Source organism: Salmo salar, chromosome 28 (genome assembly GCF_965601325.2).
Source record: "Salmo salar chromosome 28, fSalSal1, whole genome shotgun sequence".
In the NCBI taxonomy this organism is placed as follows: Eukaryota; Metazoa; Chordata; class Actinopteri; order Salmoniformes; family Salmonidae; genus Salmo; species Salmo salar.
Genome location: NC_138318.1, coordinates 14398893 through 14414115, shown reverse-complemented (window position 1 = coordinate 14414115; position 15223 = coordinate 14398893). Strand labels below are relative to the sequence as shown.

General features: G+C 45.1%; 1 protein-coding gene across 1 annotated transcript in view; it reads left to right on the top strand.

The window, feature by feature from the left end:
- The window catches only part of dnah9 (dynein, axonemal, heavy chain 9), a 124287-nt gene that overhangs the window by 97026 nt on the left and 12038 nt on the right, over positions 1–15223 (top strand). Inside the window, exons 68-72 of the mRNA XM_014179529.3 lie at positions 3614–3741; positions 7852–8079; positions 9865–10056; positions 10318–10509; positions 12798–12968. Coding sequence (XP_014035004.3) covers positions 3614–3741; positions 7852–8079; positions 9865–10056; positions 10318–10509; positions 12798–12968 — 911 coding nt within the window. The remainder of the gene's footprint in view (positions 1–3613; positions 3742–7851; positions 8080–9864; positions 10057–10317; positions 10510–12797; positions 12969–15223) is intronic.

The following is a 15223-nucleotide window of genomic DNA, read 5'->3' as shown; positions in this document are numbered from 1 at the left end:
GTACAGTACATTCGGAAAGTATTCAGACCCCTTAACTTTTGCACATTTTGTTACGTTACAGCCTTATTCTAAAATTGATTAAATTACATTTTTTCTCATCAATCTCCACACAATACCCCATAATGACGAAGTGAAAACAGGTTTTTAGGAATTTTGGCAAAACAAATATTTAAAAAAATACAGAAATACCTAATTTACATATTCAGACCCTTTGCTATGAGACTCGAAATTGAGCTCAGGTGCATCCTGTTTCCATTGATCATCCTTGTGATGTTTCTAGAACTTGTGGTAACCTGTGGTAAATTCGATTGATTGGACATGATTTGGAAAGGCACACACGTGTCTATATAAGGTCCCACAGTTGACAGTGCATGTCAGAGCAAAAACCATGCCATGAGGTCGAAGGAATTGTCCGTAGACCTCTGAGACAGGATTGTGAAGAGGCACAGATCTGGGCAAGGGTATCAAAAAGGATTCTGCAGCATTGAAGGTCCCCAAGAACACAGTGTCCTCAATCATTCTTAAATGGAAGAAGTTTGGAACCACCAAGACTCTTCCTAGCGCTGGCCTTCTAGCCAAACTGAGCAAATGGGGGAGAAGGGCTTTGGTCAGCGAGGTGACCAAAAACCTGATGGTCACTCTGAAAGAGCTCCAGAGATCCTCTGTGGAGATGGGAGAATCTTCCAGAAGGACAACCATCTCTGCAACACTCCACCAATCAGGCCTTTATGGTAGAGTGGCCAGACGGAAGCCACTACTCAGTAAAAGCACATGACAGCCCACTTTGAGTTTGCCAAAAGGCACCTAGAGGACTCTCAGACCATGAGAAACAAGATTATCTGTTCTGATGAAACCAAGATTGAACTCTTTGGCCTGAATACCAAGCTTCACGTCTGGAGGAAACCTGGCACCATCCCTACGGTGAAGCATGGTGGTGGCAGCATCATGCTGTGGGGATGTTTTTCAGAGGCAGGGACTGGGAGACTAGTCAGGATCGAAGGAAAGATGAACAGGGCAATGTACAGAGAGATCCTTAATGAAAACCTGTTCCAGAGCACTCAGGACCTCAGAATGGGGTGAAGCTTCACCTTCCAACAGGACAACGACCTTAAGCACACAGCCAAGACAATGCAGGAGTGGCTTCTGGACAAATCTCTGAATGTCCTTGAGTGGTCCAGCCAGAGCCTGAACCTGGTCTAACATCTCTGGAGAGACCTGAAAATAGCTGTGCAGTGACGCTCCCCATCCAACCTGACAGAGCTTGAGAGGATCTGCAGAGAAGAATGGGAGAAACTCCACAAATACAGGTGTGCCAAGCTTGTAGTGCCATACCCAAGAAGACTCGAGGCTGTAATCGCTGCCAAAGGTGCTTCAACAAAGTACTGAATAAAGGGTCTGAATACTGATGTAGATGTGCTATTTAATGTATATATATTTTTTTACATTTGCAAAACTGTTCAAAAAAACTTTTTGATTTTCATTATGGGATATTGTGTGTAGATTGATGAGGGGGAAAAAAACGATTTAAGCCATTTTAGAATAAGGCTGTAACATAACGGGGCCTCCCGCGTGGCGCAGCGGTCTATGGCACTGCCTTGCAAATCTAGAGGCGTCAATACAGATCCGGGTTCAATCCTGGGCACCAACCGGGAGACCCATGAGGCGGCACACAATTGGTCCAGCGTTGTCTGTGTTAGGGGAGGGTTTGACTGGCCAGGATTTCCTTGTTCCATTGCGTTCTAGTGACCTCTGTGGTGGGCCGGGAGCATGCACACTGACACGGTCACCAGTTGGATGTGATTCCCCTGACACATTGGTGCGGCTGTCTTCCGGATTAAGCGAGCAGTGTGTCAAGAAGCAGTGCAGCTTGGCAGGGTCGTGTATCGGAGGACACATGGCTCTCGACCTTCACCTCTCCCGAGTCCGTACGGGAGTTGCAGTGATGGGACAAGACTGTAACTACCAACTGGATACCACGAAAAAGGGGTGAAAGAAAGAACCCCCCCCCCCCAAAAAAAAATTAAATCAACTGTAACGTAACAAAATGTGGAAAAAGTAAAGGGGTCTGAAAACTTTCCGAATGCACTGTATATGAATAAACAATTAGATAACAATCTACCTGCAGTAGAGCATGCTGGGTAAAAAGGGAATTTGTTATCACACCAGTACGTTTAGGGTCGGATTTTCGAGACTAGCAATATTGGACGTGTGAAATGTGAAGCTTTGGTTTTTACTGACCTGGTATAGGAGATATCACAGGTTTACTCTTCAGCAGTGTTTGATGATGAATATTTCAGTACTTCACTATTTGGTCTTATGAAAGATTCAAATGCGATTCAAATGGAAATGCGACTGACAGGGTTATATTGAACAACGTGTGAATAAAATTATTGGGCTGCTGAGGCTGGATTGTAGATAACATGTTTTGTTTTGTAAATTTGTTCCTCCGTACCTTGGAAATACAGTAACCTAGTTTGATGTTTGATTGAATAGTCTCCAAGTCTTTTTTATGGTCTGGCGTGAAATCAGCTATCCTCTCATCATGTGATATGAGATCATTCTCCCACTGAAGCTCAGATAATTGGTCAGACACACTCGTTCAAATGCATGTGCACACACACACACACACACACACACACACACACACACACACACACACACACACACACACACACACACACACACACACACACGAGGGGTGTGTATAATTGATGTCCACACCCTTCTGTGCGCGTGTGTGTGTGTGCACGTGTTTGCATGCATGTGTATGACTAATTATCCAAGCCCCCCCTGTATGCGTGACCAATCACATCAAAGCTAAAGCAGCTAACCAATCAGAGAGGCCTGGTGTAGAGTGTGAAGAGAGGGCCAAAGGCAACACAGATCATACAGAATGAAGAACCCTGAATCTATACACTTTACTTTAGGAAAATAGTGTGGGTCTTTGCTAAATTTCAGATGGCCACTTTTTCTTAGGCAATAGTGAATCTACACTGAGAGTACAAAACATTAAGAACACCTTCCTAATATTGAATTGCACCCACTTTTGCCTTCAGAACAGACTCAATTTGTCGGGGCATGGACTGTACAATGTGTCAAAGCGTTCCACAGGGATTCTGGCCCATGTTGACTCAAATGCTTCCAACAGTTGTCAAGTTGGCTGGATGTACTTTGAGTGGTGGACCATTCATGAAAAACCCAGCAACGTTGCAGTTCTTGACACACTCAAACCGGTGCGCCTGGCACCTACTACCATACCCCATTCAAATGCACTTAAATCTTTTGCCGTGCCCATTCAACCTCTGAATGGCACACATACACAATCCATGTCTCAATTTTGTCAAGGTTTAAAAATCCTTCTTTAACCTGTCTCCTCCCCTTCATCTTCACTGATTGAAGTGGATTTAACAAGTGACATCAATAAGGATAAAATCTATCACCTGGATTCACCTGGTCAGAGCAGGTGTTCCTAACGTTTTGTGCACTCAGTGTATAAATTAAGCACACTTTATAAAAAAGAGATTACTACTTTATTATTAAACTGTAGATCAATTCAATTTTCCCTAAACTGCTATGGATTATATGAATCATTACTGTGTGATCTTTCTTTCAGGCAGGAAGCTGGGCTATACGTTTGACAGCGGTAACTTCCACAATGTGTCTCTGGGCCAGGGACAGGAGGTGGTTGCTGAACAGGCTCTGGATCTGGCAGCTAATGAGGGACACTGGGTTATACTGCAGGTATTCAGATACACACGCATACATGCACACACACACACACACACGCACATAGCCGACTGCCTAAACCAGCCGTTGCTAAGACAACACCGAGCTAATATACAGCTGGGATTCCAGAACAGGCCATGTCGTGAAATGTCATTTTCCTTTAGTGTAATTAAAAAAATGTATTCTTTCCCGTGTTTAAGGTCATATTGTGCTTTGCACATAGTGTTGGCTTTTTGCTCTCCTTTGTGGTTCAACTGCATATGAAATAGTATAATTTCCTGGAGAGAGAGAGAGGCCCGGTATTATTCAGTACAGTATCTGGTTCCTCAGTGTGTGTTCTCTTATCTGGAGGGCAAGGCCAGTCAGCGTTTGCATTTTAAGCCAGCTCGTTTGTTGAATCCTAATGGGGAGTATTGACAGATATGAACGGCGGCACAGGGCACAGTGACAACTCTTGGAGAGAGAGAGAGTGTGTGTGTGTGTGTGTGTGTGTGTGTGTGTGTGTGTGTGTGTGTGTGTGTGTGTGTGTGTGTGTGTGTGTGTGCGGGGGCTTGGGGTCTCCTTTATTCACAGCGCTGGTAAAGCAGAGAATGTCTTGCTATCACTTTCTTTCTCCTCTCTTTCTTCAACTCTCTCTTACCCAGTCATCACAGACACAAGCAGCATCTCTTTTTCAATCCATCTCTCCTTCTGTCTCTGTCTCTGTGTCTCTCTCTCTCCCAGCCACACACACAGCCAGCATCACAGAGACAAGCAGCGATTGAATTACCTTTGCATAAGACTCCTGATCGATACAACTTAAAAAAGCCTTGTCCCCGTGGCAACCAGCCTCAGTCAGTCAGTCAGTCAGTCAGTCAGTCAGTCAGTCAGTCTGTCTGTCTGTCTGTCTGTCTCAGTCGCTCTTCTCATCCTCTGCAACCGTCTCCCCCTCTTTTCACACCCTGCCTCACATTTTCCAAAATGTCTCCTCTTCTGCCTCACATTCCTCCCATCTTTCTAACCTCAGTCATCCCATCCCACTCTCGTATCCAGGCCTTGATCCCACAACAAACACACACACACACACACACACACACACACACACACACACACACACACACACACACACACACACACACACACACACACACACACACACACACCTTTTACCTCCCTCTCATCTCCCACTGGTCCCTCCACCCCAGCATCAGATCAGTAGCAGGCTGCAAAGCTGGGTCAGTGGCAGGTTCTCCTTCACTGCAGGTAAATTACTCTGGCCCCTGTTCTCCTCTCTCTCCTATGTTTCTGACGGGAGCATTATCCCTATACCGCTGCACACCGAGCCCTGTCCTATCCCCACTCTTCACAGCCCAATCAGGACCACCCAAAGACACTTTGAGAGATGCAGAAACCCACCTAGAGAGAGAGGGAAAAGAGAAAAGGCAATCAATCTGGCAGATTGGAGCTGAATAGGCTATATCCCCCAGACCTAGGAATATATTTGAGCTGAAGAGCCCATATCCCCAGCAGTGGGATTCTATTGAGTGGACCTAAAATACCCAAGTCCTCCAGGCACTTACTCCTAAAGGCACAGGGACGCTCACAGTCTAGCAAAATAGATGGAAAGGAAATAGGGCGAGACGCTTTAGAGAAAAAGTTAGTTTCTCTCCCTCTTTTTCATCTCTCTTCACTTCACTCTGTAAGGAGCATGATAGCTTGGGTATTTGGGTAGTGTTGTAAAGTTTAATGCAGACCACTTTTTCTTCTTGTGAGTTTTCAGTGAGAGAATGATGTGAACGAGAGTTTAATTAATCAGAGTTGTCACTGTAAGGATCCTATTGCCATAGGCTACATGCCATTTTAAATCCTCATTTCATTCAGCCATAGTCAGCCATAGTCTTTCATTATTGTCATATCATATTTGCCTTTGCGCCCTAGTAGCAGCCTAAGCAGAAAGCTCCTGTAAATTATGTAAATATTTTTGTAATTAATAGATTTTTCTTTACCTACAATGTTTTTTTTTAAGAAGTAAAAATGAATATAGCTAATTAATATAATCAGAGTCCACTACAAAGTTAAGACTGAAGTTGGCAAGTAATTTGTTTGTTTGGCAAGCTAGCTAACGTTAGCTTGCTAGCTGTTTTGATTTGAATGCCAGCCAGTGTCCGGAGGTTGAGGATGGAGAGAAGCCAAAAGCAAGAGGTGTGCAGCGATGAGGATCGTAGTGAGGACAAAGTTACAAGGCTGCTCTTTAATTATTATTGAAATGTGGTGTGCTTTCTGGCACCACATGACTGCCGTAGCATCATCCAAGTGGGTGCTTCATTTTGGTAGTAGTGAAGGACTAGCTAGCTAGCAATCTACTACGGAGTACTTGTTTTTTTTGTGTGTGCTTTGTAGCGCTTTGAGATTCTTTGTGAAGCGCTATATAAGTTGAATAAATTATTATTATTATTATTATTATTATGTTATCTACAAAACTATTCCGGTGCTGAATATAGTGTGGATGTTTCTTCTGCAGAATAGCTATATTCTCAAACTCTACAGTCTGTTTGGTTATCCTTAATGTCTATTCTGTCATTCTGCCCAAGTCTCTGCTGCAGAGACATCGTTATAAAGACATAGTCAGGCCAGCTGTGGAGATGCCCTTAGGGCAGAGGGCCTTGATGACTGAGTGTGTGAACAGAGGAAGACGTGGAGAGAGTGCGGACTGAGTGTGTGAGCAGAGGAAGACGTGGAGAGAGTAATGACTGAGTGTGTGAACAGAGGAAGACGTGGAGAGAGTGAGGACTGAGTGTGTGAGCAGAGGAAGACGTGGAGAGAGTGAGGACTGAGTGTGTGAGCAGAGGAAGACGTGGAGAGAGTGAGGACTGAGTGTGTGAGCAGAGGAAGACGTGGAGAGAGTAATGACTGAGTGTGTGAGCAAAGGAAGACGTGGAGAGAGTGAGGACTGAGTGTGTGAGCAGAGGAAGACGTGGAGAGAGTGCGGACTGAGTGTGTGAGCAGAGGAAGACGTAGAGAGAGTGAGGACTGAGTGTGTGAGCAGAGGAAGACGTGGAGAGAGTGAGGACTGAGTGTGTGAGCAGAGGAAGACGTGGAGAGAGTGAGGAGTGAGTGTGTGAGCAAAGGAAGATGTGGAGAGAGTGAGGACTGAGTGTGTGAGCAGAGGAAGACGTGGAGAGAGTGAGGACTGAGTGTGTGAGCAGAGGAAGACGTGGAGAGACAGCCGGATGGGCCTTGGTGTTGCCACAGGCCATGTTCACTATTGACATCATGTCATAGCAAAAACCAAAATTAGTCGGCGATGGTGACAACATCATTATAAGAACTGGAGGATGGGGGTGCTTAACAGAGAGCAAAGAAAATATCTCGAAGGTATTTTTCTTTCTCCTCTCCCTCTCTCTGAGCCTAGGTGGTTTCATTAAGGTGACAGTCTCTAAGGGAGGCCTCAGTCTGTCTGTCTGTCTGTCTGTCTGTTTAGGCTCTTTATTACACACTCGTTAGTTAGACGCCAACAGGAGATCTTGTTTTTCAAGGCAATGAAAAAGCAGCTCAATTTAAAGTTTTAATTTGTGTCTCGTTCAATATGCCGTAAGTTTCTAGGCTCCTAACTTGGATCTATCTCAATATTACCCCCTCAGCTTCGGGCTATGTATTCTTCTCACTAAACACACAGGGAAACTTCTTATCGTTCTCTTTCGCTTTTATTTTTTATTTTGTCATCTAACATTTGCAGTGATGTTGCTCCAGAGGATCTCCTGTCATTTGGAAAGAGGGTTAACTTGAACAATCAGAGGGATGATTAAATTTAGAGTGCCGTAGGAGATGAGGAGAAGGCAAAGCAGCTTATGAATTAATGACTGCAGTTATTAGTGGTGTAATTAGATTTGGGTAACACGCGGGCAGCGCTCTGGGCGGTGATGTGATGTGAGGGGCTTGGCTAACTCCTCATCACCATGAGGACTTCCTCTCTCAGAGTTAGGAGTTATCCCTATACAGGGTGGAAATGTTCATTCTGAGGGGAATAGAAAAAGCTAAAAATGCTCACTCATACCTGCAACAAAAGGTGTTGTGAAGGTAAATGTGGCCTTGCTTGAGGCATACTGCCTGTATTTATTGATATTACTGTAATATTTCTCCCTATAGAACATTCACCTGGTGGCGAGGTGGCTGGGTTCTCTAGAGAAGCATCTGGAGCAGCATGGAGAGAACAGTCACCAGGATTTCAGAGTCTTCATCAGCGCTGAGCCTTCAGGGACCCCAGAGGGCCACATCATACCACAGGGCATCCTGGAGAACTCCATCAAGATCACCAATGAACCACCCACTGGCATAAACGCCAACCTGCACAAGGCCCTGGACAACTTCAACCAGGTAACACACAAATAGGCATACAATGTGTGATTTCTCTTTCTCTCTCTCCCTCTCTTCATTTTCGTTTGCCCGTAAAAGAAGCAGTCCAGACGTCCCAGTTTCTCTGTGGTGTTGTCATCAAGTTGCCTATTTGGTGTGCAGTAGCAGCTAACAGATGGAGAGTGTTACCTCTGTCAGTGACCTACAGTCGTCCACTGTAGTAGAAACATGGCACTCTATGGGGAAGAGGCAGATTTGGATGGGATGTTAGGATGTTTATCGACAAGCCATCTTTCTGTGAGTGAAATACAGTATGACATAATTATGTGTGTGTATGCCTTCATGTGCTTGTGTGCATGCCTTCATGTGCTTGTGTGCATGCCTTCATGTGCTTGTGTGCATGCCTTCATGTGCTTGTGTGCATGCCTTCATGTGCTTGTGTGCATGCATTTGTGCTAGTTAGAATTCCACCTCTACCTCATCAGTGCACTTCTGTCTACAGTAAAACAGCTGTTAGCCAGAAATGTAGCTTCTTATCAGCAAGTTATCCATGCATCTCCATCTGTAACCTACCATAACCTGCTGGGGTTCTGCCTACATACCAATAATGCAATGCTTAGCTTCCATCCAACATGCCATTTTAAAGTGCTGATGCCTATCTCTCTGATAGTGCATGTTTGTGTGGTAGCTAGCACGCTACACACACACACACACACACACACACACACACACACACACACACACACACACCACACACACACACACACACACACACCCCTCTCAAGGAGGTCCTCTAAGGTACTGTAGAGAGCAGGGAGGGACAATATTCCAATCGTGTACTGTACAGGGTGAAAGCTAATCAATGGTTTGTCTCTATACAGCCAGAACCCTTAGTAACCCACAGTAAGCCAGAGAGATGACAGTGTATTTTCTCCTTCCTGACCTTTTCAACCAGCAGATACAAAAAGCTTTAGTGTCCATTCTCATCCCCTGGCTGTGTGTGTGACGGCCAGCAGAGGACAGGAGACATTAAAAAAACAGGCCTCTGGAATGACAAGGTTAGGATTTTTTGATGTAGTTACACAGTGCTCAAAGGGCTGGAAGACATGTCATTATAGATGTATTATCAGGTCTTGGTTTATGCTTCTTCTTTGCTGGTAGAGAATGTAATCAAGTGTCTGTGTCCCCTAACAGTGTATGGATAGGGAGGCAATGCTTCACTCTCAGCTGTGAGCAGCAAGAGAGGCACTGTGTGCAGAATATTAACTACATTTCCGTGTTGGTGGCGTGTGTGTGCTCGTTTGTGTGTGTGTGTGCGCGTGTGCATACGTTCTAGGAGTCAGCTCCCTTGGGCTCGACAGGGGAAAGCCAGAGGGCCTTCACCACAGTACTCAACCTGACACAAGAGCATTTAAACCCACTGTTTTCATAGAGGTTATTGGCATACTTATTTCACCGTCCCTCCCCTAAGGCCTCGTGCCATCTTACATTCCCCTTATCTGGGTATAATGAGCCAACGGGACGAGTAACAATTAAAAAAGAATCTCATCCTGCCGTTTATTTCCATTCATTGTCTTCTTTCTGTACCGCGGAGCCCCGCATTGCTGGGGACTTCTGCACAGAGACACATCACAGAGAATCAGCCACAGCTTCTTACTTTCAACACAATGCTTTTGTATTTGAAAATCTTCAAAAACGCTACCCGTACTTTTCTGAGGAAGACAGTGAAACGGTGAACTTGGTTGACATTCGTCAGGAAGAGTTTTGAATGTTTGTTTAGTTGTCTGGGCCTTTGTTTTCTTCTAGGACACTTTGGAGATGTGTGCCAGGGAGAATGAGTTTAAGAGCATCCTGTTTGCGCTGTGCTACTTCCACGCGGTGGTGGCTGAAAGGAGGAAGTTTGGACCTCAGGGCTGGAACAGATCTTACCCCTTCAACACAGGAGACCTCACCATCTCCATCAATGTACTCTACAACTACCTGGAGGCTAACTCTAAAGTAACCAGTCCATACACATGCTGTATCTTCTGTGCCACAGTAGTAATAAAGACAACCATGTTCCATAACAGTAATACCCTTTTCTCACTATTGTGCCGACCCCAAACCAAATTGCGATATTTTCTTTGGCAACTATGATGGATGTGTAAACCAGGACAACTTAATAGAACTTGGTTTTTCTCAGCTCGATTCGGTTCTGTAGTGTGAAAAGCATTTAAGATTCTAAGGTGCATTATAACTCATTTTCTCTCTGCGTCCCAGGTGCCATATGATGACCTGCGATACCTGTTTGGAGAGATCATGTATGGAGGTCACATCACTGATGACTGGGACAGACGACTCTGTAGGACCTACCTGGAGGAGTTCATCAAGCCTGAGATGATGGAGGGAGAGCTGTACCTGGCTCCCGGCTTCCCCTTGCCTGGGAACATGGACTATAACACCTACCACCAGGTCAGTAAAGAACCACATCTACCATCAGGTTAGAAACAGAGCTCTACCTGGCCCCCGGAATCTCCCTGCCTGGGAACATGGACTACAACACCTACCACCAGGTCAGTAAAAAACCACATCTACCATCAGGTTAGAAACAGAGCTCTACCTGGCCCCCGGAATCTCACTGCCTGGGAACATGGACTATAACACCTACCACCAGGTCAGTAAAGAACCACATCTACCATCAGGTTAGAAACAGAGCTCTACCTGGCCCCCGGAATCTCCCTGCCTGGGAACATGGACTATAACACCTACCACCAGGTCAGTAAAGAACCACATCTACCATCAGGTTAGAAACAGAGCTCTACCTGGCCCCCGAAATCTCCCTGCCTGGGAACATGGACTACAATAGCTCCCAGTTAAGTAAAGGACTACAACTACAATCAGGTTACCTAATGATCTTACACTACCTCACATGGCTTAAAGCTGCAATATGTCACTTGTTGTATTTTTTCAATGTTCAAAAGCTCCAATAAGTTGGTAGAGGTCATCCAATGTGATGCAACAGTAGCAATGTTGCGCGTCTCGCCTGCCTGAGAACCGCTGTATTAATTGGTTTTCATTTTCCTGGTCGGGTCAGATTTTCCCTCAAGTTTTTGTGGTGTGCACAAGTGACATGTTTTCCATCAGTGAGGAGGCGGTCCCACAGCTCAGGGATATTCTAACGGGTAGTGTTATGATAGCTAGCTAGTTGAGCCCATGACCAATACTTGGCTAGCGGAACGAACTAGCTTACAGACATGGCAGACGCATAAGTAAGTAATGTCAATTATTAAATAGCAACCTTGAGAATGTGGAAAAAAATGTTGGTTACTTATCTGTAACTTATCTATAACTATATTGTATACTTGGTTGTTGTGTCAATTGCTGAAGTAAAAAATATCATCCATCATTTATTAGATAGCAACCTTGACAGTCTAAGGTCTAAGTCTGTTGTGTCAATTCAAATCAACTTGTTTTCCCCATTTTCAGCGTGCTGATATTTCTCTCCAACTCTGGAATCTGTTCTGTTTGCCTCTCTGTTATGACAGCAGGAACTTTGCTTCACCACAGCCCTCTTTAAAAAAAAAAAAGATAACTGCCAAGATTTATATCAGTAACACTCTCTTGCTAAAATGTCTGCCAGCCCTTGCAGCCTGTCCACATTCCTCCCACCAGGTCCCCAGGGAGAGGTTGTATTTAATTATCCCCAGCTCGGGTGTTGTTCGCTAGGCACGTCTAGGCTGACAGAGACACCTGGCATGGAGGTCTGGAGCGTTTTACAGTTGGCCAGCAAACAGATAGAGAGGGAGCTGAGTGGCTGAGACTTAGCTGGAGCGCCTGGAACTGGAAAGGCCTGGTGGTCCCTGGGGGTCTGTTAGGGCATGTCCACTCCCTCATCCATCTGTACTGCCCAAATACTGTACAGGATAGGAGATGGGGGTGGAGGAGGGGAAAGGGAAGGAGGGCAGGCTATGGGATTATTTGAGATACTTCTCAAAGAGGTTTTGAGATGTTTTCAGAACATTTGGGGACCAGGACAGAGAACAGCTTTGACTGGGTCGGTTGACCCAAGTCGGTTGAGTGGGGGGGATTGGATGAGAGAGGGAGAGAAAACGAATACGAAGTAGTGATGAGAGACATTCATGGGTAGCAGTAAGATTCGTAGACAAACAGCATCTGGTGAAGATAAGGTCAAGCACATTGACTGCCTTGTGAGTGGGAGGGGACTGGGAAAGTGTGAAGTCAAAGAGGAAAATAGTGGAAAGAAAGAGAGGGAAAGAAATGAATCGAAGGAAGGCGTTGGGAGGTTGAAATCTCAGAGTACGATTAGTGGTGACCATCGTCGGGAAGTGAACTTATCACGGCATCGATCTTATTAAGGAACTCTCCAAGGGCACCTGGTGGGCCATAGATGACAATAATGTTAAGCTTGAGTGGACAAGTGACAGCGACAGCATGGAATTCAAATGAGGATATGGATCGGTGTGAAAGGGGAAACATTTGAAAATCTCCACTTAGGAGATATGAGTAGCCCTTTGCCACCACAATGACCAGATGTTCTAGAACTATAACATGTCTCGTTCTTTCCTTTGCTTTAACAGAGCTTGGCAAAGTATATACTATATCTGGCATCCACCATATTTTCTTCCCCAGTTTGTTATCTTCAGACCAGTGCAGATGAAGGACGGGAATTCACTGTAGAATATTGAAATGCACACTCCCACTAATTTGGTGTTCTAACGTGTAATTCCCTCTTCCTCCAGTATATAGATGACACACTTCCTGCAGAGTCTCCCTACCTGTACGGCCTCCACCCCAACGCTGAGATCGGCTTCCTAACGCAGACGTCTGAGAAGTTGTTCCGGACCGTGCTGGAGATGCAGCCCAGAGACGGAGGGGCCGGGGAGGGCAGTGGGACCACCAGAGATGAGAAGGTAGGGATGGACTAACTGTATGGAGGAGGAGCAATGCGACAGTCATATATAGTTAAACCAGTTTCCTGGACACAGGCTAACAGCCTTCACCCATTGAGATTCTCCATTGAGCATGATTTTGTAGTCCAGGCTTCATCTGTGGCCCAGAAACCGGGCCGTTGAGTGTAGAGAAAGTTGGACCAATGTTAGAGTGATTGCTGCCTCTGAGATTCTAAGTTCTGTGAACTGATTCGTATTTTCAAAGTGTCAAACCTGAACCAAACTGATTGTAAGGTAAGGACAGGGTCGTCTTTGGTCCGAGGCTCCATCAGGTCATAGCTCTATAACACCCATCTGGCACTGACAGGAGTTACATAATACAGTATACGTCATCTTTACCCCCTGACAACCTATATGGGTTATCTTAACTACACTCTCCCAATGTTTGGACAACCTTATTCCCTTGTTCCCAATCCCCACATGCCGTTTCCTTAAATACACTCCCATGTGTTACCTCAGAAAAACTAGTCCAATGTCTGAAACAAATATGTTCATAGTGAATGAGCTCAATCCCCCCTTGCAATTTAAAGCACTCAGAAAAGTGTTATACTTAAGCAATAAAGCCAGAGGGGGTGTGGTATATGGCCAATATACCACGGCTAAGGACTGTTCTTACATATGACGCAAAGCAGAGTGCCTGGACACAGCCCTTAGTATGTTGGCCTATTTCGCAACAAAGCGTCCTTCACTCACGCTGCCAAACATACCCTCGTAAAACTGACCATCCTACCGATCCTTGACTTCAGCGATGTCATTTACAAAATAGCCTCCAACACTCTACTCAACAAATTAGATGCAGTCTATCACAGTGCCATCCATCTTGTCACCAAAGCCCCATATACTACCCACCACTCCGACCTGTACACTCTCGATGGCTGGCCCTCGCTTCATACTCGTCGCCAAACCCACTGGCTCCAGGTCATCTACAAGTCTCTGCTAGGTAAAGTCCCGCCTAATCTCAGCTCACTGGTCACCATAGCTCACTGGTCCAGCTGGTATATCTCACTGATCACCCCCAAAGCCAATTCTTCCTTTGGCCGCCTCTCCTTCCAGTTCTCTGCTGCCAATGACTGGAACGAACTGCAAAAATCACTAAAGCTGGAGACTCTTATCTCCCTCAGTAGCTTTAAGCACCAGCTGTCAGAGCAGCTCACAGATCACTGCACCTGTACATAGCCCATCTGTAAATAACCCATCCAACTACCTCATCCCCATACTGTATTTATTTATTTATCTTGCTTCTTTGCACCCCAGTATCTCTACTTGCACATTCATCTTCTGCACATTCTACCATTCCAGTGTTTAATTGCTATATTGTAATTACTTTGCCACCATGGCCTATTTACTGCCTTACCTCCCTTATCCTACCTCATTTGCACATGCTGTATATATACTTTTTTCTACTGTATTATTGGTTGTATGTTTGTTTATTCCATGTGTAACTCTGTGTTGTTGTATGTGTCGAACTGCTTTGCTTTATCTTGGCCAGGTCGCAGTTGCAAATGAGAACTTGTTCTCAACTGGCCTACCTGGTTAAATAAAGGTGAAATAAAAATAACAAAAATATACCACAAACCCCGAGCTGCCTTATTGCTATTATAAACTGGTTACCAACGTAATTAGAGCAGTAAAAATAAATATTTTGTCATACCTGTGGTATACGGTCTGATATACCTCGGCTGTCAGCAAATCAGCATTCAGGGCTCGAACCACCCAGTTTATAAACTCCAATACATTATGACCTCACCTTTCTAATATGCAAGCTAGCTTCCTGTTTAATGGCCGTTTGATAGATGTAGAGCAGTGACTTCTCCTTGTGTCCCTACACTATCTCACGCTTTACTGCTGTCTGACTTTTAATGATATAGAAGTGTGTGTGTGCACATACATGTGTGTGCGTGTTTGTACGTGCGTGTGTGTGTGTGTGCCTGGGTGTATTATGACGGCTGACCTTTACAACTGAGAAACAGAGATAGTTATGTCTTAACAGATGAAAACCATCAGCCAACGCTAGCGAACGATGCCCGTTTGAGCGCTTCCTGTTTGATATGCAGGCTGCCGCGGAGCTGAAGAAGACAGATTCAATATTTGAGCGGAGAATCCATAGTTATGATGACCTCCAATCCTTTGTTCAATGTTTCATCCGTTGATTGATCTCTAGTGCTGGAAAATGTGGACACAGACATAAGCTTTCATCACTTACCCAACGGAAATAT